Here is a 27109-nt window from a genome sequence, read left to right on the forward strand (position 1 = left end):
GTGATCGATTCTAAATGACACCAGTATCCGCATATATTCCAGCAAGAAGATCACTTGAATCTGTAGAAACGGTAGTGATTACAGACAACCACAGCAGCAGCGACAATAACAATTTTGTCTCTTAAGTATTGGCTTGCCAAAATTAACAGGGCACTCGACACCAGCTGCGAAGAGAGTGCAGAGCATGTGTACGAGCCCTTTCTAGTCTCGCACAAAAACACGCGTTCACATCTGAAGCCATTTTTCTTGTCATACACATGCGCGCACACAAACATACGCGCGCACGTACACACACGTAGATATATTCATGTTCATGTACATACACGCACATTCACATGCATACACACACATGCTAACATACACACATGTACGCACACATATGCGCATACGTACACACACATAGGCAACGTCACTTCCCCTTCAAAGGAAATCCACACATGCAGAAAAGACCACCGGAAACAACTATAAAAGCAAGAGACATAAGCTGCTTCCCTTTTTTCGATTCAGCTTCCGAGCTGAGCAGTCAACGGACCATTCGCTCCCTTTTGTGGCACGCGCACCCGCGCACCTCACGCTACCTGCTACTGTGTGTGGGACAAGAATCAACAGACAGTACGTACACCTTACACGCTTTCTATCTCCATGGTCTAGACTGACTTTCTCTCTCTCTCTCTATCTACAATAGACTTTCCCTCTCACCAGCTAACAGCGAGAGACGCACACCAAACTGGATTGACTTTCTCACTTTCTCTCTCTACAACAATAGACTTTCCCTCTCACCCGTTTAACAGCGAGAGACGCACGCCAAACTAAACACGTGCTGTATCCTTTTCTTTCATTTGTTTCTTCATGAAATAAATTCTGGTTCGTCTACTTCAAATAACCGCGTTGTTCGTTCCTTCCTCAAAACAATTCATTTTTCCTATTTTGCATGACTGGGGGACATATATAATATCCACCAGTCCACAACAAATTGGTGACCCGACGTGAGATGAACATGCATTTCTTTCTATACCCTAGTCCGCTACACATGTCATCTTTAACTGCACATGCATCCATGGCTCTTCATCAAAACTACTGCCCCCCCCTCGATACTCTCACCACCACCCTCACCCTATCCACCTGGGAAAAATAGAAAGCAATGACAGATCTTCCAAACATCTTTCTTCCATCGCAACTATAACCCATCCCCAATCTCCTTTTCTGTTTTGCTGCTCATCAATAACAACAGCAGCAGCAGGTTGGCGACTCTCTTTTGAACCCTGTCCAGGAGTGAGAGACCAGTAGCAGATGCACCAGCCCAAATGTGACAATAATACTCTATATTGAGCGAATGGTGGCCTTGTAGAGGTGCAGAATACTTTCAGGTGAAAGTAACTTTCTAGTGGAAGAGGTAGCCCACCTTCTTTGCAGCAGTCTTGGCAATACTCTCAATGTATTTGTTCCAAGTCATGTTTCCTGTGAATATTAAGCCGAAGAGTTTGAACGAAGTACTTTCAGTTAATGTATCTTTAGCTATTAGTGGTTGAGGTTTCTTTATTAAAGGAAACAAGCTTAGTCTTGGCTGCATTGAATGTTACCATCCATTTTTGACTCCATTCCATGACAGGCCTTCCTCTAGGATTTCCACCATTGCCTTGGATATGTGGTCATTCTTTTTCCCCTCGTGCCTGTTATAGAACGTGGTGTTGTCGGCAAATATACTCATCTCAGAGACTATTTTATCAGGGAGGTCATTTATGAATATCAGGTCCAAGGATCGACTCCTGAGGTACACTCGTATTTATATCATACAACCATCAAGGACAACCTGGATACGTCTCTTTTTAAGAAGGATTTAATTATGTTAAGTATTCGTTCAGTAATACCATAGGATCTGATTTTCATAAGAAGACCATCGTGCCATACCCTGTCAAAAGCCTTAAATATATCTGACTACTGCCCTCCCCTCTCTTGTCTTATCCATCGTATGGTATATACGTTCAGTGATTACAGTATCTGCAGTAGAACGGGCTTGCCTAAATCCATATTGATGGCCGGACAGAAGTTTAGCAACTGTAAGGTGGTGGACTAGAACTTGATTAATTATGGACTCAAATATTTTGGTGAAAAAAGGGAAGAGGCTAATCGGATGATAATTTAATGGGTCAGTTTTTTTCACCAGAATTCTTGTAAACTGGTACCACAGAAGCAGTTTTCCAGCAGTCAGGAAAGCATGATTCATTAAGGCATTTGTTGAAGAGTTTGGAGAGAACTGGAGCAACCTCAGAATGACTTTCTAAAATCTCGATTTAGAGTTATCCCATGTTCCCTCATAATGTTTTCAAGATGGCTTTGCGAGATTGTTGCTCGTAGTTTAGCCATAAAATTTGATTTTCTTATTTATAAATAAAATTATTTGATCAATTTATTGTAATTATGGAATGCGATATTTCCTTTCTGTCATGGGTACATACATTGTACAGATTTTTCTCAACTCATTTTTTCATGACAGAAATTCTAGACAGACACCAAATATTGAAATTTTTACTTTTTTAAAAATTTAAATGTCAAATAATCCTGTTTATTAAAAAACATTTTGATTTAAAATTACTTCCTGAAAAAAACATTTTGATTTAAAACTACTTTCTGAAAACATTTTGACTTAAAACTACTTTCTAAAAAACATTTTAATTTAACACTACTTTCTAAAAACATTTAGATTTAAAACTACTTTCTAAAAAACATTTTGATTTAAAACTACTGTTTAAAAAATAATATTTTATTTTAAATAACAAAATTAGTAACTGAATAAAAGATTAAAAAATATCTTTTGAAGTACAAATATTATTCTGGAATATACTTTTAAATAATAATAAACATTCAGTAATGCAGCAAGCTTTTTAATCGGTTTTTGGGCGAAATTTGGCTGCCAAAGTGGTCAAAGTTGAAAGAATTGACCTTTGCAGATGCTAATTTGAAATTTTAGATGTAGGATACCTGGACATGATTTAAAACTACTTTCTAAAAAACATTTTGATTGAAAACTACTTTCTAAAAAAACATTTTGATTTAAAACTACTTTCTAAAAAGTAATATTTTATTTTAAATAACAAAATTAGTAAATGATTAAAAGATTAAAAAATATCTTTTGAAGTAAAAATATTATTATGGAATATACTTTTAAACTATGCATTTCTGCATTATGAACATTTATACAAATATGACTTCTTTCATAATTTGTAGTTTTCAATTTATGTGCTGACCAGAAAAATTTATAGCTTGCCTATGAATGTCATTTTCTTAACTACTTTCCTCTGAGGATAAGAGCCATTCTTGGAAACTCCATGTATATAGCTTTAGTCAAGATATATATATATATATATATATATATATATATATATATATATTAGAACAAAGAACATTAATACAATATGTTAAAAACACTTAAACAAAAGTTAAAAACATATTTAATTTTCAAAAAGGAAACACAAATTAAGTGGATTGTCCTTAATCTGCGGAGTTTCGAAAGAAATACTTTCCTTCTCATCAAATTATGACAACAGAACCATTGCCAGTACCCTCAAAATGCAAATCCGGAAGGATTTATATTTTAGCCATATTATATATATCTATAATATGGCTGTTACTTTTTAATTGTGTTGTTACATTTCAAACTTCTCGGACCCCGCATGTTGTCTAGTACCAATACAAAGGAACGAAAAAAAGGGAAATAAATAAAAATTCGAATCAGCCTCTTTTTCAAATTGCAAACGAAAAGCATTTATTTGTGATTCTCCCAAAATAAAGCATGTCTTTATCTTTCAAAAGTCTTTTCGCATACACGTTTTACAATACTCTGCCATATAACATATGGTTACTAAAAGTCTCTCTCTCTCCTCGCCCCCTTGACGTGGCCCTAGCCAGCGCTTTCTTTCTGTCGACTTCACACATCCATCTTCCACAGTACACACTTTACTTCTCTTTCTCGATCATGGGCTGTCTTTTTACTTTTCTCTCCTTCTTCTTCCCGTGAGGTCAGCGCATGCTCTCTTGCTTAATTTGAATATGCATTAAGACAGCTGCTGCTGTTAATATTTTCACTAGTCAGCTATCCTTCAGCAGCTGATGATTTTCTTACGTGCGCTGTCTGTTATATATATATATATATATATATATATATATATATATATATATATAAAGACATGACATAAAAGAATAGACTGTCGCTTCACAAGAAGAGGGAGAGCAAAAAAAATATATATTTATATCACAAGTGATGGCACGGTCTTGAACAAATTCGTCCACGAATTCCGAGCAATACTGCCGAATCGATACGCCATACAACGCTGAACAATATCATTGAATTAACACACATGTTTCCAAGCCAGACTGTTGACCGACACAACATATTAACGAATATTATCACCAAATCAACACGCCACCGAACAATCTCGTCGAATCAACACGCCACCGAACAATATTGTTGAATACACCTCGTTCCCAAGCAACACCAAACAATTTAATGGAATTGACACAATATGAAATGCAGTAACTTAGCCTTCGGAACAAGATCAAAGTATAGTGTCTGTTCTTCAGATGCAGCACTTCAATTTCTTGTTCTCTATCAGTGGAGGAGAAATCCTTCACGACTGAGACAATTTAAATTTTTGTTCCTTTTCTTCACGTTAAAAAACGACCGTGGTGTCTAACTCTGTCCCGTGGGGAGGTATTGTAAATAGGAACACGAGACACGTTATTAGAGCAATCTTTTTCAACTGCCCCCTCCCCTCGAATGACTTATCAGCTTGTTTCTTACAGCTGTTGGGCGAAACTCAATCGTTGCTTTGGGTAGGACAAATGTAGCTCATTATTAGACTTTTAATTCGCAATCTAAAAGTCCCAGGTTCGCTTTTCGCCGCAGGTAGGTCCGACTCATAAACTGGCACACAACTCTTGTGCGTTTCTACGCATGCTTGTCACATGAAAATATTTTTACTAAGATTAATATATGCATATTTATATATACAGATAAGAATAGTGCTGAAATAATTTAGAGTATCTCAGTAAAATTGCATCTCACAACATTGAAGCATGTGCCAAAACAAAGGAGCATCAAACCTATCAGAATTTCTGCGAGGACGAATCATGGGTCAACATGCAGGTGGTATTAGTCAACGCAAAAATAGTCGGAAATCTTTCGATACTCCTTTCTACTGTTAATAGAGTGATCGTACAATTCACAAGAAAGGACAAAGAGTGCACAAAACCTCATCCAGGTCGCCCCATGCCCTCTGAAAGAACCTTGCATTTTGTGAAAAGAAATGTTAAAGAGAATCCTCAGTGCAAAGCCTTTGATATTGCAACACAAGGTCATGTTTCAAGATTACATGAAGGACTCCTACCAATATTCTCAACTGGTAAAATGAACCAAGTTAACTTTCTATTTATGGAATATGGAGCTCATAGTCATTCTGCAAGGGCGACACAACATTGGTTGAGCCAAAATTGGATTAATAAAGTCCCAGAATATGAACCCAATTGAAAACCTTTGAGGCATATTAGACTGGAATTTTTACAAAAAGAAAAAGAAGCCATCTTCTAAGCCTGAACTTTTAGCATTATTGTGTCAGACATGGCAAGAAATTCCTCAAAATGATATTTGTCAACTGATCAATGTTATGCCCAGAAGGGTCCTAGCATTAAAAACAGCAAAAGGAATGTTGACCAATATTAAATTTGTGATAATTTATTTTTGATTTTGTTCTATAAATTATATGTTTATTGAAATAAACTGTTTCTATGGGTGTCTATTCTTTTCTGTAATATGTGTGTGTATATGTGTGTGTGTGTGTGTGTGTGTGTGTGTGTGTGTGATTTTGATTGCATTTTGCTACTTTCTATAAGTTTCTATTTCATTTTTAATAACAAAATTAGTAAACGATTAAAAGATAAAACTTTTTAAATAAAAATATTTAAATATTAAAAAATTTTTTAAATAAGTTATTCAATTTATTTTTCTAATTACATTCATTTAAAATATCTATATTCCATTCATTATATTAAATAATCGATTGAGACGGGAAATACATAAACAGGCGAAGTTTTTTTGTTTTTTTTAATTTGGATATTTGTGCAGATTATGCACCGTGCTATTTTTTAATAGGATTTTCAAGATAGTATTTCAAGAAAGAATTTACAAAAAAGATACTGCCAAGATTTTATTTATTGAATTGTTAGATGAAAGTACAGAATAGTAAACAAAGCTCCCTCTCCATGTTAAGAATGGATTTATGAATAATAACGTTTGGTGAGTACGCATGGCCATTCCAATAAAGTCACTATACCTACTGACGTCACCGAATGAAGTACAATGGTTACGGTAAGGTAGTAGACGATTATTACGAGAATAGTCATTTTCTGTTTCAATCTCAAAGATATTGCCGAGGGATTTATAAACTGGTCCAAATTAACCTACTTGTTTACGCCATGACACCCCATACGGTGGCAGCTGTATTATCAAAAGATAAAAAAATAAAAATTGTAAAAAATTCTCACTATTTTAAAACGTGCATTCAATAATTATATAGACTTACAAAAAAAACTAAACTTCAATACAGTATTTCACTGCAAAAAATACTCCCTTTTAATTAAACATGTCCTAACCTAATATATAAAAGGCTGTCTGTCTGTCTGTCTGTCTCCATATTTTCAAACTCTATCTCTTCCGAAACTAAAAGTCACAGAACAGCACTAGGGGCCTCAAATGATTGAATTTTTTATGGACCATTCTTTTATGGGTCTTTAGCCGGTTAAAATTGTTTTTAAGGGGTTTTAATGGGTCAAAATTGAAAAAATCGTTATACATTTTGTACATTCATCTTAGTTTATTTTTAATTTTTAATTGGTTAACCTTTACTCTTGATCTTAAATGGAACACATACATACAATCCGTTGCCAAGGCCGCTGGAAAAATGGTGGGATCCTTCTATCGATCCAGTAGATATCTCACTGCTGATGCAATTCTCTATCTATATAAGGACCAGGTACGTCCAAGGATGGAGTACTGTTGCCACATCTGGGCAGGAGCTGCTAGAAAGGACTTATCCTGTCTTGATAGAGTTCAAAATAGACTTTGTAGCTTCGTAGAGGATGTCCATTTTCTCTTCCCTGCAACCTCTTTCTCACAGAAGAGATGTTACGAGTTTGTTTCTGTTTTATCATTATTTTCATGGCGTGCTCGACTGAGCTCCAATCTATGGGTCCCTTGCCAAACTTTTACAAGAAACACCTGTCTAGCAGAAAACACTATCAATAATTTCCCTAAACGTAGATTCCATGAGCAAAGCTTCTTTCTTAGAACTGCACGCCTATTGAATTTTCTCCCATTTTCCTGCTTTCCAGCTGACTACAATATGGTTGTCTTCAAGTCTAACGTAAACAAGTTTTTGATGAGCCGTTCCATATAAGTTTACAAATTTACCGAATTTCCATTACTAACGATTACTATATTGTCCAATTTCTACTGTACACTCTTTAACCCTTATCCTCGAGTGACCTCTTGGCCTTGATAAGTGGTGATGCCTATGTAAAAAAAAATTGTGTGTCACGGTATGTCACCAGCTTTGAATCCTACAGTTTTTCTTTTGGTTTCGATTCTAGCTGATGGCACCCAAATACTTTTTTTTTTTTTTTTACTTTAGAGATCATCACTCTATAATAATATATACGGAATCTGGACAAATTAAAATATTATATTTAAGCGTATTTTACGTTCGGGTAAAGCCCTTCCCTCTCCCCTCCCGATTATAAAATAATTCTTTATTGTTTGAAATGAAAATACAGTTACTTTTGGACTAGTTTTATTAATCACTAGTCAAATTTCTTCGAAATTTGAAACGGAAAATGATTATCCTCCTAATAGTTGTATATTGCCTAGCGGTGGTGATCATTATACTTTATTCTGCGACGTCAGCAAGTAGCGTAACTTCAGTGGAACGGCTTTCTATTTACGTAGGTCACATTCGAGTGTATAATATACGTGATCGCCTTACGTTATTATTTCAGCACGGTCCGTAAACTACAGAAGTGCCCTCATTTTTATTAGTCAATGACTAACAGTCATTATATAGAGATAGTACTGCATAATGTGTGTGACCCATATTTTTGCTTGCTTTATCTTTGTTTTTGCCGGCATTTTTTTCGTCTGATTCAAATCTCGTGCAAGTCTCGCGTGAGTCAATGGCGGCTGCGAGAAGATCATCACAATCGCCGTGAGTTGATCGAAACGAGAACAACAAAGGCGAAAAGAAAAAACTTCGCGGATATGCAGCACCAAATGAATACCATGCAACAACCACCGCAATCGCAGCCGCCACAGCAGCGATATGCCCCGCAGGGTCCACAGATGCGGCCATTCTCACAACCAGGATACCCAGTAAGTAAATATATTACATATGTAATCAGCCTGTGAGGAGGAAAGACTCTTGTTGTTTTTAAAAAAAATAGTCATGGCAGCCGCCATGTTGGGAGACTGACTATCTGTCTCCTTTCTTTATTCGTAGTCAAAACACAACAACTTCACAACAAACGAATCTAAGAAATAATAATAATAAAACAAACAAACAAAAAGAAAAAAAGGTTCTTGTTCTTGTGCCAAGACTTTTTCTTGTAGCTTTTCTTTTACCGTATGTCTGCATTCCATCGTTTTATACCCCCATTTTCCCCGAAGACCATTCCTATTTTTTAACACAACTCTCTCTCCCTCTTTTGACATCAACTTCGTTTTTAGGGATTCCTTTTTTTAAGTTTTGCAAATTAATTTAATTAAAACAAAGAGAAAAGATCCAAAAAATCTGGAGTACAAATTGCTTCGTTGTTCATTCGACTAAGCAAAAATAAAGTTGATCCTTTGAACGAATTCAAAATGTTGTCAAGAATAGTTATCCCCTTCACTCTTCGAAAATACTGTTTTCTTTGGTGTCGGCGGTTACAAAATGACCCTAAATACTTAAACACTTTGTTGTTTCCATAGAATTTGAACCCATATCGACAGGAATGTTTCTGATTGGAATTGGCCGAAACAGGATAATCATTACTAGCGATATAAATTATTTTAAAAGGAAATATCGTTGGGAAATGAGTAAAACAACAACAAAAAACAAGCGGCGCACGTACGGAAACGGTACCCCTCTCTGTATTTTTCTATTTTCGTCTTTTTTTTTTTCATCGGATCATTATCGAATGTACACTAGTCTCCCAGATTATCAAAAACATTTTTTAAAGGCAATAATTACATATTTGTAGGAATGCTCAATTTCTAATCCAACGTTCTTAGCAAATCGATCAGTCAATAATCACCTGGAAACAGTCGACGTTTTTAGGCCACATTTCGCGAATTTAGCCCTTTTTAAGCAGTTTAACCTTTTTTTTTTTTTTTTTTTTTAATTTCGCTTTTTAAAATAATCTTCTAAAAAGGTTAAATTCGTGAAATTTAGCTTAAAAACGTCGATTGGTTCTAAAATGAGTGATCGATTTACTAGAATGTTGAATTAGAAATTGAGCACCCCTACAAATATTTAAATATTGGCTTTTAGAAAGAAAATTTTTGATAATCTGGCAGGCTAGTGTCCATTCGATAATATTCAACTGAAAAAAAAAAAAAAATGAACAAAAAGCCGAAAAAAAAAACAAAACAAAAAAAACTGAGGCGGAGGTACCGTTTCCATACGTGCAACGAACGCGTGCACCAAACTTATTTTGCTTTACCATTTGTGATCTATTTGCGTTAAAAAAATCACGTGCTTGTACAAAGAAAAGTGACAGATCGATAAAAAAAAAAAAAAAGATTGGGTGCTTATGCACTTATATTACCGAACTGTTTTTTAAAAATAGCATTTTCAAGTTAAATTCAAGTTTTATCTTTTTTATTAAATTGTTAGGCGAAAGTATAGAATAATTGCACCCCCTCTTGTTAAGAATGGCTTTCTAAATAAATATCTGATTCGGCACTGCTTGGGTCCAGTGGCAAGAAGTGCTAGACGACTGGAGACAATGCCGAGATAAGCAGAGAGCACATACAGCACCTGGAATTTCCAAATGGTCACCCATTTTAGTACTGACCAGGCTAAACGCAGCTTAACTTCAGTGATCGGACGGGAACTAGTGTATCAATGTGAATTATGTTGCATGTCTATCTGTAAGCAATAAAAATTAATGCCGTCAAAATTCGAACAAAATTGAATAAAGACAGCAAAGCTTGCACATACAGAAGGCCTAATATTTTTTCAATAGATATTTCAATACTTATGCAAAAAAAATAAACTGTGCTGAAATAATACATTATTTAGAAACCCATTTTTAACATTTGTTAACTATTCTGTACTTTCACTTAACAATTTAATAAACAAAATATGCTGTAAAAATTGAGTTTGACTTGAAAATCCTATCAAAAGAATAGCATAGTCCGTATTCTGTTTAAGCACTGATATCTCAAACCAAACTTTTATTTTTATTACAGTAGAACTCCGGGATACAGCATTAATAAGATTCGGGGTTGGGATCGTAAGGTGAAATCGTATGGTGGGACCTAAACAGAATTTTATACAGTGCATATGAAAAATTAGTAACAAAATACAGTACAGTATATAATACACATGTATATAATCAAATAACATTTATAAATAACACCGTAAGGTGGGCAAATATTGTAACCAGAGACCAGAAAAACATTGTATTCCACATCTTAACCTGAAAAAAACGTCTCCCAGGATTCTACAGTATATCTAAAAACTTTTAATGTGCGTAAACCTTTGCAAACATAAATAAGGATATCAGATAATTTTGGTAACTCGATTAACCACCAAATTATGACTGTTCAAAGGAAATTTGAAATGTTGCTGTGTTTTATGATATTGGTCCAGAAATCAAATTTCACAATATATGACTAAAATTGCAAGCTTTCGAGCAAGGGAAATTTTTTTTACAAATGTATCATGTCATCTTGTGCTAAACGAAAATTAATGATAATGGAAACAATAATTATTGGATCAAGCTGATCTATAGATTGGCCAAAATCTTATTACTTCTACAAATGACAGACACTCAACTTTGTTGATGTAAGATTCATTTCAACAGCTAACATTGAATCTTAGTAATATGATTTGTAGCACAATAGAGATCAAGCTACAATTCTATTTTAATAAGTCAATCAAAAAAAAAGAACTGAAACTTGGGCCATATAAAAATAGAAACATAATTTGATGATAGGGCTAACATTTGATTCATTAAAGTTTTCCACTTGGACTTTTTTATAACAAAAAATTGCAGATTTTTAACGAATGAACAATCCTTACAAATGTAATTTCATTTTGTGATTAATGAAAATTAATCAAGTATGGAAGAAATATTTACTTGTGTCTCCACAAGGGCAGAGTTAGACATGAGGTCAGTTTTTAATGTGAGGAAAATGCAGCTTCCCCAAAAGGGGCATTCTGGATAGGAACAAAAAACAAATTGACTCAGTTATAAAGGATTTATTCTCCACTGACCAAGGACAAAAAAGATGAAGTGTAGCATCAGAACAGATGCTACACTGTGATCTTGGCCTGAAGTCCAAGAAATTTAAAAGGCAATAAAAATTTGTCAAAATTCGATTACTTGCTAAAAAAAAATGACATGGAAGTGCAAAGTGTTTAAATGAATCTGATATGAATAGCTAACATATTGAATCTTCGCTGCAACTCCACTATAATAGCAAAATTCAGAAAATGAAAAAAATTGATTAAAAAATAAAACGGTGGTATCTACTGACTTTTTGAGTCAATTTAAACTACAAGCAATGATATCTACTTAATTGGCATGTTAAGTACTTAAATGAAATAATACCGCATTTAAAAAACACAAGTTTTCCATCTTTATCATAGAAAAAATCATTGTCATATCTTTGGGTATACGTGACGGTGATAATAACAAGGGAAATAACTCAGTTATGCAAAAAACAAGGCATTTGTGATTGTTAACCCACAATTTATAAAAAAAATGGCAATAGTTACACACTATTTACCTCCCCTTGGAACTTTCCAGTGTTTTTTATAGCCAAACATTTTATTTTCTCTAATTTTCATCCAAAAATATTTTCTTTAATAACTTTTTTCAACCCTATCGTTTTTCATAAGTTTTGGATATATTCATTACAGTAACATGACAATTAAGTAGAGACCAATAGTTTGCATTGAAATTCAATATTAAAAATTTTGAATTTTGCTATTATAGTGTAGTAGCACCGAATCTTTTTACTATGATTCAAAGCATGTTCGAGATCACAATATATTTTTCTTTAAATTGTAAATGAATTAAAACAAAACTCAGATTTACATCATGTAAAAAAACAGATGAAAACATAATTTGATGATAGAACAAAATTGTCATAAACTAAGTTTTCAACTTTGATTCTTTTTTGTGAAAGACAACGTAAAACACTCTAGCCCACCATATTGATGAGTGATCCATTTTCTTGCTTTTATATGTATAGACACAAAATATTGTGCGCATTAAGTTAAAAAAAACCCAAAAACATCAACATAAAAATATAAATTGCCCATCACTGAAAATAGTAATGTCACAAGAGAAAAACTTTTTACATTTATAACAAAAGATTAAATTTTGTTTGCATCCAAATTTTATCTTAATAACACCAAAATAAATTGAATAAGTTGAACTTGAAAGATAGAACGTTAAAAATGTCACCCTAAAGAAAATAACATTACAACTTTATTTTAAAACTTTTGTTGAAAAAAATCAATTCAGGTAACTTGATTATGTAGTAGAGCTGACATCGATTCAATGTAGCTGCCTTCAGCCTCAATCACCGCCTTGATACAGGTCCGGAACTGAGAGCATGCCTTTTTCACATGCACTGGCGGGAGCTTGGCGAATATTCGACCGATGGTGGTGATCAAGCTGGCTTTTGTGTTGTGGGTGGTCATGTTGGTGATGTTCTCAACGTATGACCAAACACAGTAGTCCAGCAGGTTCAGGTCGGGTGAGGCAGTGAGAGAAGGGTACAAAGTTGTAGCACTCCTTCTAAAGCCAAGCCTGAGTCTCTTCGGACATGTGGGCCGGCGCCGAGTCCTGCTGCCACACCCAGGGTCTGCATTCGGCCACCTGATTACACTAAAGGATCATCACACTCTTCAATACATCCAGGTACACTTTGATGTTGACTTTCCAGCCGACTTCAAAGGTGGCATAATGTGGCCCTCACTTGAAACCACACCAAAGACCATAACCGTGACCAGAAACTTTGTTGAGCTGTGCCCCCAAGAATTGAACCATCCAGATTTGCATTTTGAGGGTGCTAGCAATGGTCCTGTTGTCATAACTTAGATTGTTAGAGAGCATGAGTTGTAGAGTGGTGTATCTCCGATCTTGCTGGTTGAATATTGGGCCACTTTCAGACGTGATAGAAGAGTCCTATTGCTCTTGGGATTTGTACACAACTTACCAACTAGTAGATGGTCTGCAATAAAAAAAGAAAATCGGTTTTTATCATACGGAAATGGAATCATGTCATCTTTTCTAGGGGGGACAATTTTATTGTTTTACCCTGACTTGATTTGCTTTTGCTTACTAAACTCTGGCATGGTTTGTGATGCCTATTAATAGGCCTCGTCTATATAAATAGAACAGAGGTATGTGTATATTTGTGTGTAAATATTTAACCAATAAACTCTTAAACTTCTAGTCGCGTAAGACTGAAATTAACAGAAAATAGTAATCATACACCAAGAATAATAACGAGTAAAATCCTTGTTTGGATGGATGAATGTATCAGCAAGTTGAAATGCAAACTGTTCATTTCAACTTGCCGACATATTTTTACTTCCTTATGCACATGCCCAAATCCAATTCATTTTTTTAAAGTCGTTTGATATTAAATCTTTCTTATCTCTTGATAGCTACATCAGTAGGAGACGCAGCTGGAGTGCTAAATTTTTTGATTTCAATTCTAGCTGATGGCACTAAAGTTTTTTGGTTCTTTAAAGTTTTGAAATCACTACTATATATTAGGTACAATATAATATTCAATAGAGAATTGGCTCTGTAATAATCACCTATTCACTTGCCTCCCCACAAGGAAAAGTTAGAAAAAAGGTAAGTTTTTAATGTGGGGAAAATCCAGCTGCCCAAAATAGGAACAAAAATAAAAAATTTTCTCGGTCATGAAGGATTTCTCTTCCACTGACTGAGGACAGAAAAGATGAAGTGTAGCATCAGAACAGATACTACACTGTGATCTTGGCCTATTTAAGCATATTTTACAACCAGGCAACCCCCACCATGCTAGTTTTATCATAAAAAAGGCACATTCATATCCACACGTATGGCTTTTTAAAAAGTGATTTCCAAACTAACGTAGGTTTTTATTTGTTCCATTTTTTTTTTCTCAAATCCATCTTATTTTTTCCCATGTTTCCCTTAGTATTTGCTTGTAAATTGAACCTGATACCTCAACTGTTCTAATCATAGAACTCTCACCCAATGCATTTCAATGTGACAAAATCAGTTTCCTGTTCTGCACACATCGCCCTACACTAACCAGATTTAATCTTCTGGTGTTATCAGATCTAAGTCTGTTTTTAAGACTTGTATTAAACATCCATCGAATCATTTCTCTGTATGCAATACATGTCCTCAACCCTCACTGGCCAGGTTGCTCTTCCATCATACAATCTATACACATGCCTGATAGACTCTTACTTGGATACTTGGGGGCCTATTTTTTTTCTTTTACTGTTTTCTTTTCTGTTTTATTTTTTTTCCCTTTTCTTTTTTTCCTTTTTTCCTTTTTTCTTTTTTTCCTTTTTTCCTTTTTTCTTTTTTTCCTTTTTTCTTTTTTCCTTTTTTCTTTTTTTCCTTTTTCTTTTTTCTTGTCTTTTTTATTTTCTTTTTTCCATTGACTACTCATATCGTGCTAGGAGTAGCTTATCTTAACTGCTAAATCACAATCTCTTTCATAAATCACAAAGCAAAACCAATAAATACAGTAAATAAAATAAAATAATGTAAACAACTATTGAATGTTTTCCGCAAAGGCCAGGGGTTTTCCTTCTGGACCCAAAGCCATTAAAATCTAGGTCATTATTGAGATAGCTTGTTCTGTTTGTCCCAGATATGGTCCTGTGCACTTCTAGGAGGTCCATTTTCCCAGGCTTTGCTTTCTCATCCGTTGAGAAGGGGTTAGTTTATTGCTAATCACCTGAGGTCCAGGCATTTTTTGCAGGTCGGAGTGCTCTTTCTCCAGAGAACTATTTTTTCAACTCCCACTTTCCCAACCTTGTGTCACATCTTCCTTCCGTGGGAGGTAGATAATCATAAACTACTGGATATATAGTCTATCTAGTAGGCTTGAGAAAAAATGTTGCCTTGATTCTCTTCACATATTTGGTTTGTATGTGGTGTTTAGAACTATTTGATCATTATTGTCTTTGTCATATCCTGATAATATGTAGTTCCTCAGCTCCAATGTCAAGAAAAACGAAACATATATTAGTAGCAGTCTGCTGTTTTGGGTCCATGTTGGTTTGACTAGTTTCCTTGAATTTTCAGTTGAATCCGTGCTGCTGCTGGATCCATCTTCATATTCATCAAAGCGGCAGATTACAACGTGGCTGTCCACAGTGAAAATTGACACAGAGCGAATCACTACCATTCCACTTTGACAATGGAATGTGAGTAGCTGGAGTTTAGACATGGAAAACCATGTAACGTGGATAGCACTTATTCAAAATGCCATCCAGAACTGTGAAGGATACAATTCAATTCTTCTCGAATGGAAGCTGACCTGAGTGTTTAAGCTGACCCTAAAATCATCCATCGTCAGTCTTCCCGCATCTGAGATTATCTCTCCATCAGCTTGATTGTCTTGTTTAATGTTTAATGTTTTTACTTGCTGCCAGCATAAGCTGTTTTTATGGCCTCATTCAAAGAATCTTTCCAAAGTATTTTGTCCACGTTCCAGGGTTTCCCTGATTACTTCATGTGGCAGGAATGGGAGTTCTCTGCTTTTTTCGTAGAACTGCTTATCAATCTAAGTTGTTTACTTTTTGCTCAAAATTAGCCTTTGTTTCTTTTTTTTTTTATTTAACAAAAAGCACAAGTTTTCGATCTTTATCATATATATTTTTTTTTTTTGTTAAATAAAAAAAAAAAAAAAGACGATTTCTGCCGAATGGCTAGAGCCTTACTTATTTTATTGTTGCTATTTGGCTGGATTTTCTTTCTCTCTTCGTCTTACCATGTCTTCCTATTTTCTCTTTTGAAAGTTGTCTCTCAAATCTGAAAATATTTATTTTATTGTTTATTTATAAGACTTCAAATGATTCATGATGTGTGTGTTGGGGGGGGGGAGAGGAGTAGATGTTTTTTTTTTTTTTTTTTTTTTTTAATAATGTCATCAACAGAATAGCTTCCTGTTTCTTCTCCCACACGCATGTGCATGCAATGTTTTTTTTTTTTTTTTTTTTTTTTTTTTGAGTTATTTCTAGTGGTTTGCTGCATTGCCATCTTCACACGCGCAAGAGGTTGTGACACCCCAGGTTGGGAAACAGGTTACTCTTATCTTAAGACAAGGATCGAGCATTGTCATCATTCATTTTTGGTAGAGATATATTTCACTTTTGTATTATTTTTTTTTTTTTGAGAAGGAAACGGTTCTCCCGGAATTATTAAAAGATGTTTCATCATCCTGAATATTTTATTGCTATCTAACAGGAAGTCACATATTTACTAATTTGATATGTGAAAGATTTATTGAAAAATAACTTAGAGATTCATAATCCAAATATTCTCTTTTATTGTTTTTGTTTGCACTCTTTCTCTATTCCAGTTTTTTCTGCATAAATACCTCTTTACGAATTAGAGTCTATTATTCTTAACAAAACTGCAACGATCGACCAAAAGTACTAATGAACCAGAAATATTAATTTTAGTGGCTGAAAACCATTGATGACGAAGAAAAAATAAGGCTTTACTTCTTTTGTTGTCGTCAATAGCTTTCTTGGGCATTTTTAGCAAGAGCCAACAAAACAAGTAAATGATACTGAAGGCAAAAGAAGTTACTTTTCTCTGAAAATGTTCATCTTGAAGATTTAATTTTCGATTCATAATGGAATGGGGGGGGGGCTAGATGGTTTTTATGTGATCAAAGAATAACTTCCTGTCTGTTTCCTCACAAATGTGAACTTACTGTCTTTCTCTTTAGTTATTTTCAATTGTTGCTTTCTGCGTTTCCTTCTCCACATGTATACACAGGGGACTGTGGCTCCCAATGTTGGGAAATTCATCTAGATTTCGGCTTTCTTAAGGATTGTCTACTCACATCCTTGCATCTGCAAAATCTTATGATGGCATTGTAAATTAAAGTGTGAAAAAAAAAAAAGAAAAAAAAGTGCAACGTTAACCATTGCCCCACCACGAGATGCTAACGGAAACCAGTTTGAATTTATTTAATTACTTGGATTTGGCAGGTGCCTGTTTTAATGAGTTAATGAGGTCAAGTTTGACTGCGGGATTTTTATTTTCCCAAGATGTTATAGGAAAAGGACTAACCCACATGCGGCTAGCGACAAATGTTGAATATTTATCTTCCCGAAATCGAGCAAATTAAATAGACAGGCGAGCTTTGTTGTTAACTGAGATATTATGATTTATATGCGATATAAAAAGCTTTAAAAAGTTGTGAAGCGAGCGACCGCTTCTCTGAAAAAAGCCTTTTGTAGACATTTTTTTTTTTTTTTTTTGAGTTATTTCTAGTGGTTTGCTGCATTGCCATCTTCACACGCGCAAGAGGTTGTGACACCCCAGGTTGGGAAACAGGTTACTCTTATCTTAAGACAAGGATCGAGCATTGTCATCATTCATTTTTGGTAGAGATATATTTCACTTTTGTATTATTTTTTTTTTTTTGAGAAGGAAACGGTTCTCCCGGAATTATTAAAAGATGTTTCATCATCCTGAATATTTTATTGCTATCTAACAGGAAGTCACATATTTACTAATTTGATATGTGAAAGATTTATTGAAAAATAACTTAGAGATTCATAATCCAAATATTCTCTTTTATTGTTTTTGTTTGCACTCTTTCTCTATTCCAGTTTTTTCTGCATAAATACCTCTTTACGAATTAGTCTATTATTCTTAACAAAACTGCAACGATCGACCAAAAGTACTAATGAACCAGAAATATTAATTTTAGTGGCTGAAAACCATTGATGACAAAGAAAAAATAAGGCTTTACTTCTTTTTTTGTCGTCAATAGCTTTCTTGGGCATTTTTAGCAAGAGCCAATAAAACAAATAAATGATACTGAAGGCAAAAGAAGTTACTTTTCTCTGAAAATGTTCATCTTGAAGATTTAATTTTCGATTCATAATGGAATGGGGGGGCTAGATGGTTTTTATGTGATCAAAGAATAACTTTCTGTCTGTTTCCTCACAAATGTGAACTTACTGTCTTTCTCTTTAGTTATTTTCAATTGTTGCTTTCTGCGTTTCCTTCTCCACATGTATACACAGGGGACTGTGGCTCCCAATGTTGGGAAATTCATCTAGATTTCGGCTTTCTTAAGGATTGTCTACTCACATCCTTGCATCTGCAAAATCTTATGATGGCATTGTCCATTTTTGGTAGAGATAAGTTATGGAGACTTTGAGATTTTAGTGTGTTTGTTTTGCTTTACGACATATCAATCTTTTTCGAATCTTTTAATGAAAAATCCAATTAATTTGGTAAAAGTTTGTAATATATTATTCATCTCACTCGGAAGAATGGATTTGCCTAATTTTTTTTTCTTATAAAACTAGCGGGGGTACCCGGCGTTGCCCAGGTGTTTGGAGGTGTGTGTGCTCTTAAATAAAAAAGAAACCGGGGGGGGGGGGGGGAGATATAGAATCGAACCCGAAGCCCTGAGGCGAAGTTTGAAAATAAAATGTGAACAAAAACATGAACCGTTTGGCCAGCCAGAATGAGTTACTGAAAGATGTTTGAACTTATTTAAGTAAGAACCAAATTGACAGGTGTCCGCACGGAAGTCGTAGAGCGTTACGACGATGACGACGACAACAACAACGTAAGCAATAGCTATTCAGCAAATGAGGTCAATGACCAGGTTTGTTTGTTATAAGCAAAGTAAAAAAAGAAAACATAAAAATGAACGTTAAAACTTAAGCGGGGGGGGGGGGGGGGTAATCAAAACATCGAAAAAAAAACTGCAAAATAAACTAACGTAAGGCAAACGAACGATGTTAAATGTAAAAATCGAAAACAAAAAAGAAAACAGAAAAGCAAACACGTGAAAAATGGCTTAAATAAGCCTGTTTCGATATTAAAATTTAAAAAATCGGTGGGTGAAGTAAAAAAAAAAACCCCAGAAAAACGAACGTTATGTGAAAAATGGCTTAAATATCACTGGTTCAATATTTAAATTTAAAAAATCAAAAAAAAAAAAAAACGAAATCTCACACCACAATTCGAACCCAAAACGTTTAGATAACGAACCAGCGCGCTAACCAACTGAGCTAACGCAACGTACATGAAATTCAGTCAGTTTTTCAACTATTTAAAGTAAATCAGGTCATGACGTCATCTGACACATACGTAGAACTGGTCGTCGTCACGAGGGGACGGTTTTTGTTGACCCCCCCCCCCCTGTCGAAAATTGTCGATTTTCGGGGTGAATTTTCGTTGTCTGTCGAAAGTTTTTAGCGGACACACAAGCACACATACAAACATACATACATACATACATACACACATTTTCGCTTTTAATGAGATCTCGTGTGACTTTCTAGCTCAATCTAGCAATTGCTAAATTATTCTGTTCATCTTTTATCTTTTTGTATACTTGTTTTTTTCCTCATCTTTTTGTATACTTGTTTTTTTCCTCATCTTTTCTTTGTTAACTCTAATAGTTAGATTACTACAATTTTTACACTTCAAGGTTTCTGCCATTACTAACCAGCAGAGTATTACCACAGTGGATTATAGTCAGCTAATGTACTTCCTAACTTCCGGCATGGCACTACTGAAATGGTGACAAGGCAAATCGGTTCCTTTACTTTTATTGTTCTTCTATTGTGAATCGATTTATTGAAATATAAGAAAAAGACATTATTGAAATATATACAATAGAAATTAACAAAATCATACAGATAAAAATTACACAGTTAGTTTTTAGTTGCACTTTTAATAACAAAATTGAAAAATAAAAGTTTTTATTTTATTTGAAATTTTATAAGAAATATATCTTTATAAAATTATGAAAATAACATTTTTTTTTATTTTTTAATATTAAAAATAAGTTTATTTAAATTTATGAAATAAATATATGTTTATGAAAGTATAAAAATAAAATTATTGAAATTAAAATAACAAATGAAATTATTGAAATCCAAATAACAAAATTTTAAGCATCATAAAAAAAAAAGTATCCAATATATAATATTCCCAAAATAAGTGTCTTTGATTCTCGGCCACCACAGGAATTCTTGCAGATCACTATCAGAAAAGACTAATTGTGTTATTTTTATCTGCATAATTTTTATTGTATACTTTTCATAATGCTTTTTTCTTCTATTTTATTTCAATCAATCCCTTCACAATAGAAATACTGAAGAACAACAATAAAAATGAAGAAATTGATTTGCCCTGTCACTGTTTCCAGTAGTGCTACACCGGAAGTTAGTTGACTATAACTCCACTGTCAAAAGTCTACTGGGCAATGTCTATGCAGCATGTTGAAGTACAGAAGTGAAATTTGGCCAGTTAGGATTGAGGACATGTGTTGCATGGAGAGAAATGATATGAAAATAAGGGTTTGTATTACTGTACACATAGATTCGAAAAAGTTGTCAAAAAACAAATATATAACAAATAAATGTTATCAAAGGCAAGATAAGTTACTTTTCTACCAAACTGGATATAATTTTCGTGTTTTTATTCAATGTAACATGTTTATTCAGCTCGAAAAACATGCAGTGTTTACCAATGTATTAGAAAATTCCAAATGGCGGCCGACTCTCTCTTAAGCATGGTAAGTTCGGGAAAAGGTGTTATAAATAATAAACTAGACAAAATGCTGTTAGAAATTCGCTCAATATATATTACCGTGACATAGGTTGACATATATTCGGTGTTTTTTAATAGTATTTTGTCTATTTTATTATTTATAACACCTTTTCTCGAACTTACGGTGTTAAAGAGAGAGTCGGGCGCCATTTGGAATTGTCCAATACATCGGTAAACACTGCATGTTTTTCGAGCTGAATAAACATGTTACATTGAATAAAAACATGAAAATTATATCCAGTTTGGTAGAAAAGTAACTTATCTTGCCTTTGATAACATTTATTTGTTATATATTTGTTTTTTGACAACTTTTTCGAATCTGTGTACAGTAATACAAACCCGTACATAATACAATGGGTGCATATAATGTAAGTGTTAAAGACAGGTTTAGATCTGATGATCTCCTCTTAACAGATGATTTGGACATTAGTGATAGATGTGTACAGAACAGGAGGTATCAATGTTATGATCATGTTGAAAGAATGAATGGAAGTTCTTGGATTAGAAGATGTAGACTAGTTGAGGTAGCAGGGTTGTTGGCAAGGAATGGCTACTGAAAACATGGACGGGGGTGATAAGAATGTATTTGAGAGAAAGAAAGATAAAGACCTGACCAGGGATAGGAGAGTTTTGAAATCTATTTTTAGAATCTGTCCACATATTGAATAGGAAGCAATGTTTAATTTCAGAAGAGTTTCCGATTTGTAGTTATGTTATACAAGTCCTGGAGATGAAGAATTCTCGGTGGGCAGCTGTTCTGGACTTAATAATTTTGCAGTCAAAGAGCAAAAGATCCTTCTGGTGTTGACACAAAAATAATTATGTGCTAGAATGCTAAAAAATTTAATTTTTATGGAGTGATTCTGGTTTCTGATTGGCTAATTTGATTCATCAGTTCCTATTAGCAGCATTTATAAATAGAATCTCCCAACTTTGAGGAAGCATACCCCATCAAATATCCAAAATATTTCGATATATACCAACATATAAAATGAATGTTAAACCAGATATGATGATGAGGATTGATGTTTAGAATTATCAGACTATTCTCATCTTGATTGTTATTTTCACAATGTTTCGAATGATATAACATTTGGCCTCACTAGAAAATGTTTCAGATATGCCTTTTTGAGCTTGGAAATATTCGTTGAACTCGGGAATCCATATAAAATTTCAAACTTTATCTTTATTTAATTTAAATAACACAAATTATCTTTCTAACATTAATATTAAACTGAATATAACCGTGACCAGTCAAGTCACAACCAATACCATTATTTCTTTGATTTCATTTTAAAGTTCATAAACTGTGATGGATATGTTAAGAAACTCTTATTGCATAACTAAAAATAAGTCCCCTATATTTCTATAGTATCTGTATATTAATAGTGTAATGCCTTTAACATATGTGTGTTTCGAGATCGGAGATTCTATTTATTAAAAAGGTGGATAGAAGGTGATAACATTCTACAAACATCAACTTATTAGTATCTAGATACGCTAGTTTAATGTTCATAGTAAGTTATCACCTTCTATCCCCCTTTTTAATAAATAGGATCTCCCAATCACCAAAGACGCAATGTAAAAAAAAAAGATGTTTTTTGGGCTGTACGTGAAACTAAAATATACCTTCTTGGTCTTCTGGCTAGGATCTGTTCTGTCTAAAGATGGTATAATGATATTGTGGCGTTTCCGTTTGCGCTGGGCATCCATACGATATAAATATATTGCAGATTCCTATAAGGATATTGGCGAAAAACCTTCATATCCAGGTATATTCTGACACTACATTAACCAGATTACTTAGATACATACTTTTACAGTTTTAAGAAATAATATTGCAGGGTCAACATTCACAGTATGCCACAATCACGTTGACACACATGTTCTCGCCAGATCACCGAAGTTAAGCAACGTTGAGCCTGGCCAGTACCAGATAGGGGACCATTTGGGAAGGCTAGTCGCTGCATGTACCTTCTGGGAAGGTTGGGCGTGGGGCCAGCACCCTCACCCGTAAAAAGAATTCAGTCACTACAAAAGCATCTACAAAGTTGTAGATGGCCTATGCCCCTTAGGGGCTCAAGGCTATGGATGGGATGAATCAGCATTCATGGTGAACGTCCATAGAATGCACTGCAGCAATATATTACACATGAAAGATGCTACTGTGGAACGGAATTTCTACAGGTCCTGCTAGTCTTTCTGGATACTATAGAAAAATATATATACTAATATTATTTTGTTAATTTATACACATTTAAAAGCACACTATGTAACTTAGCTGAAAATAAATAATATTTTCTTCTTCCATTCACTTAGCGTCACTTATTTAGAGGTTTATCATTTTCTAATATGATGCCAGCAAACTCTGTGGGTCATAGTGTTCAGTGGGTTAGCTGTCTCTAAATTCCACTGTATGGTCTTGTTTAATTACTTGTTTTCAAGTGTTCCTTAGCCGGTCAATCTTTATTTATTTAATATTTATATATATTTAATTTATCCGATTTAAGACATCTATTATTCTGCAACAGTTTATCCAGGAGGATGAACGTTCCACATGACCATACCAGTGAAATCCATTCATCGTTAGGATAATCCGCTATGTTGGGAAAATTTAGTGCTTTCAGAAAATCCTCTGCTTTACCAGTCTTCAGATATACAACATTTTCAAAATTCAATGAAAAATTGTGTATTGGCATTTAAAATGGCGTTTTTTTTTTGTATTTCAATAAAATTAGATGAGGAACCTTTTTGAGTTAAAATCTATTTAGGATTATGCATGTAATAAGAAGAAAAGGACATTTGAAATGTGTTAATATGCTAGAATAATCAATATTTTAACAAAAAGGAACTGATACCATGTTTTTTTTTTTTTAATTACTCAAGATGAAAAAAGTATTAAAACATCTTTTTTTTTCCATATTATTACGTAATACTAAATTGATTTTAACTCCAAAATATTCTTAACATCATAATCTTTTTTTCAAAAAAATATATTCTTGTTTATACACTAATTTTATTTGAATTTTTGAAGAAATTGTTAATGTTGTCAATCTGAATGTTTATCTTTGCCAGAATCCTTAAAAGAGCACTCGGTTGGAACCACCTAATAACAAATGATTGGTTTGACATATAGAAGAATGTCCCATTCTTATGCCAATGAAAAAAGAAACAAATATATGTCCAGTTAAAAGTGCAAAACTACAAAACAAATCGGCATTGACTTGAATGAATAATATCTAAAAAAAAATTATTCAATCCTTGATGAGTAACCAGATCAGATTTTGCCAGAGAATCAGTTTTTAAACTATTTTTTAATTTTATCTATTATATATTGAATGACTTAGATTATTACTATTTTGAATGCATTTGAACGAAAGGAGAATGAGGTAGGCAGACGTCAAAGCGGTGTATAGAAGAGCAAGGCTCTACATTGCGAGTGAAACAGTCGCATTTGCGAGTGATTTTTAAAAGTGGCGACTAAAACTAATGAAATGCTTATCTTTTGTCGATTGTATTTCTTTCACTGATAATCTTCCAAAGTTCACTACTGAGTGAAAAATATTTTTTCATTTTTTTCTTTAATAAAACGAATAAAGTTAAATTATTTAAACAATAAAATTTAATAGAACAATATACACTTTTTTTTTTAATAAAGGCTGTTTAAAAAAAAATATCTGAAGAAATTAGAATGTTTATACCTTCAAGTATCAACATAAAACTTGTTGTATATTTAGAATTACACTTATCTAAAAATATACAGAAAAATCTTTATGATGTACATACTCGTCACAGAACAAAGATGTCATATTCTAAAAATCATGTGGGTTTGGCTGGTAACTTTTCTATTTGACTAGTAAACGAAAATATTTAGTTGTCAAAGGTCAACTAAAGATAAATTTGTCCGTAGTCCTGGAGAGGTATATGGAAAAATTGAGAAAGAGAAAAAAAAGAACGAAATTGGGAATTAAAGTGATAGAGGTTTTAATATAAAGGTATTACACTTTTTAAACTTATTCTATTGTGTTTTTATCACTCTGGGCAATGCCAGATAGTCCTGCTAGTAATATATATATAATGATAAAAAAATAGCGGATAAGTTAATTTACAAGCATACCTATACATATGCACACACCAGGAACTCTGTTTGATGTGAATGTTCCAAATGACAGTGCCTAAACAGAGCTGAAAGGCAAAAGGGTGGCCAAGTACCAAAGCTTAATGCATGATATGAAAAGCAATTGGAACGTGAAAATCAACATTATCTCGGCTATAAAATAGGAGCTAAAGGTTCCAGGTAGAAGGATTAAAAAGTATCCAGACAGTATTTCCGGAACACTGAGCTTGAAATAAATCCAAATAATTTCAATTAAGGGAATGACAAAAATTTTTGAAAGCACACTCAGTTCAGGGCTCTATGGACAAGTTTATCTTTAGTTGATCTTTGACAACTAAATATTTTTGTTTACTAGCCAAACCCACATGATTTTTAGAATATGACATCTTCATTCTGTGATGAATATGTACATCATAAAGATTTTTCTGTATTTTTTTTAATAAGTGTAATCCTAAATATACAACAAATTTTATGTTGATACTTGAAAGTATAAACATTCTGATTTCTTCAGATATTTTTTTAAACAGCCTTCGTTAAAAAAAAGAAAGAGTATATTGTTATATTAAACTTTTATTGTTTAAATAATTTAACTTTGTTCATTTTATTTAAAAAAAAAAAAAAAAAAAGTTGAAAAGATATTTTTCACTCAGTAGTGAGCTTTGGAAGATTGTCAGTGAAAGAAATACAATCGCCAAAAGATAAGTGTTTCATTACTTCTAGTCGCCACTTTGAAAAATCACTCGCAAATCCGACTGTTTCACTTGCAATGTAGAGCCCTGCAGTTGAAACCTCTAAATAGCAAGTAATTGTTTGGCATTTGGAAGGATGCCCTGTCTTTATGATTATAAAAAAAAATTATAAATAAAAGGAAGACCAATATATGTGGGTCTCTATTTACATTAAAGCATATCTTGTTGACATCTGGATCTTTGGCCTTCTGACTAGGAGAAAAGTGTAGTATCTGTTCTCATACTAAATTATATGTTTGTCCTTGGTCAGTAAAGGAGAAATCCTTTTATACCGAGTCAATTTAAATTTTTGTTCCAATCCAGCATTCCCCTTTTTGAGGAGCTGAATTTTATCCACATTTAGAACTGCCCTCACAGGGAGGCAAGATAATAGACACTTCAGCCTATATCAGAAAAATGGTATCTTAACTCAAGAAAAAGATATTAATATAAAACAAAGTTTTCTACCGATATAAAATAACCCTCATGAAAATTGATATGCTGTAAAATGCAACAACCAGTCAATTTTACCTCTCAAGTATTAAGTTTCAAAATATTCATGTCATCTATATTAAAAGTTGTAAGGTCTGTAGCAAGGCCAAGAGATGATGAAATTGTGATATGGAGGTGATGCAAATTTGTTTTGACAATTGATATATAAACAGTTAAAAATAAAAGGGAAAATTACCTTGTAACATTAATATGATGTTTTTATGCATTTTACATAACAAATAATAATCACGTATTGATAAATACCTATAAATGAAAAAAAGGTTAACTTTGAATAAACAGATACATAAAAACTTGTATTTCTTGAATCAACAATGTTGTCAGTATGAAATAACCTTTAAAAAAAAAAAAGAAACGATTGGCATGAAACTTTTACAAAATATATAAAACTAGCAAATTTTGTTTAAGAAATTTAAACAATATGCAATACTGTTTTAATTTTTTTTAATTAATAATGGGGGGGGGGGGAAATTGTCAATAAAATTCAATTTTGACTTCTTACAGTTATTCTGTACGGTTTTGAAAATCATAGTTTACAGCACTGGAATGCTTTACAAGTGGGATTTTTTTTTTCCTCGGTCATCATTTTTTCATATGCTTGTGCATATTTTATTGATGCATGTCTACTGATCAAACAAACAAAATACTG

At 33.5% G+C, this 27109-nt stretch overlaps 2 protein-coding genes across 43 annotated transcripts in view; one reads left to right on the plus strand and one right to left on the minus strand.

Annotated features, from left to right (window-relative positions):
* The window catches only part of LOC145263695 (uncharacterized), a 75791-nt gene that overhangs the window by 4712 nt on the left and 43970 nt on the right, over positions 1 to 27109 (minus strand). Inside the window, exon 2 of one of the 2 annotated variants that reach the window (XR_013864592.1) lies at positions 13361 to 13498. The exons of the other annotated variant lie outside the window; for it this stretch is intronic. The gene's annotated coding sequence lies outside the window, so the exon portion shown is untranslated. Of the gene's footprint in view, positions 1 to 13360; positions 13499 to 27109 lie in introns of those variants that run through there. 2 annotated transcript variants of the gene reach the window in all.
* The window catches only part of LOC145263687 (SWI/SNF-related matrix-associated actin-dependent regulator of chromatin subfamily D member 1-like), a 273700-nt gene continuing 254684 nt past the window's right edge, over positions 8094 to 27109 (plus strand). For 14 of the 41 annotated variants that reach the window (XM_080120577.1, XM_080120601.1, XM_080120584.1 and 11 more), the window contains exon 1: positions 8225 to 8416. In XM_080120577.1, the coding sequence (XP_079976703.1) occupies positions 8306 to 8416 (111 nt within the window). In that variant the 5' untranslated portion in view covers positions 8225 to 8305. Of the gene's footprint in view, positions 8417 to 27109 lie in introns of all 41 variants that reach the window. The other 27 variants (XM_080120572.1, XM_080120573.1, XM_080120581.1 and 24 more) reach the window with 8 other exon arrangements.

Source organism: Euprymna scolopes, chromosome 39 (assembly GCF_053919585.1).
Source record: "Euprymna scolopes isolate OS-2025 chromosome 39, ASM5391958v1, whole genome shotgun sequence".
Lineage (NCBI taxonomy): Eukaryota > Metazoa > Mollusca > Cephalopoda > Sepiida > Sepiolidae > Euprymna > Euprymna scolopes.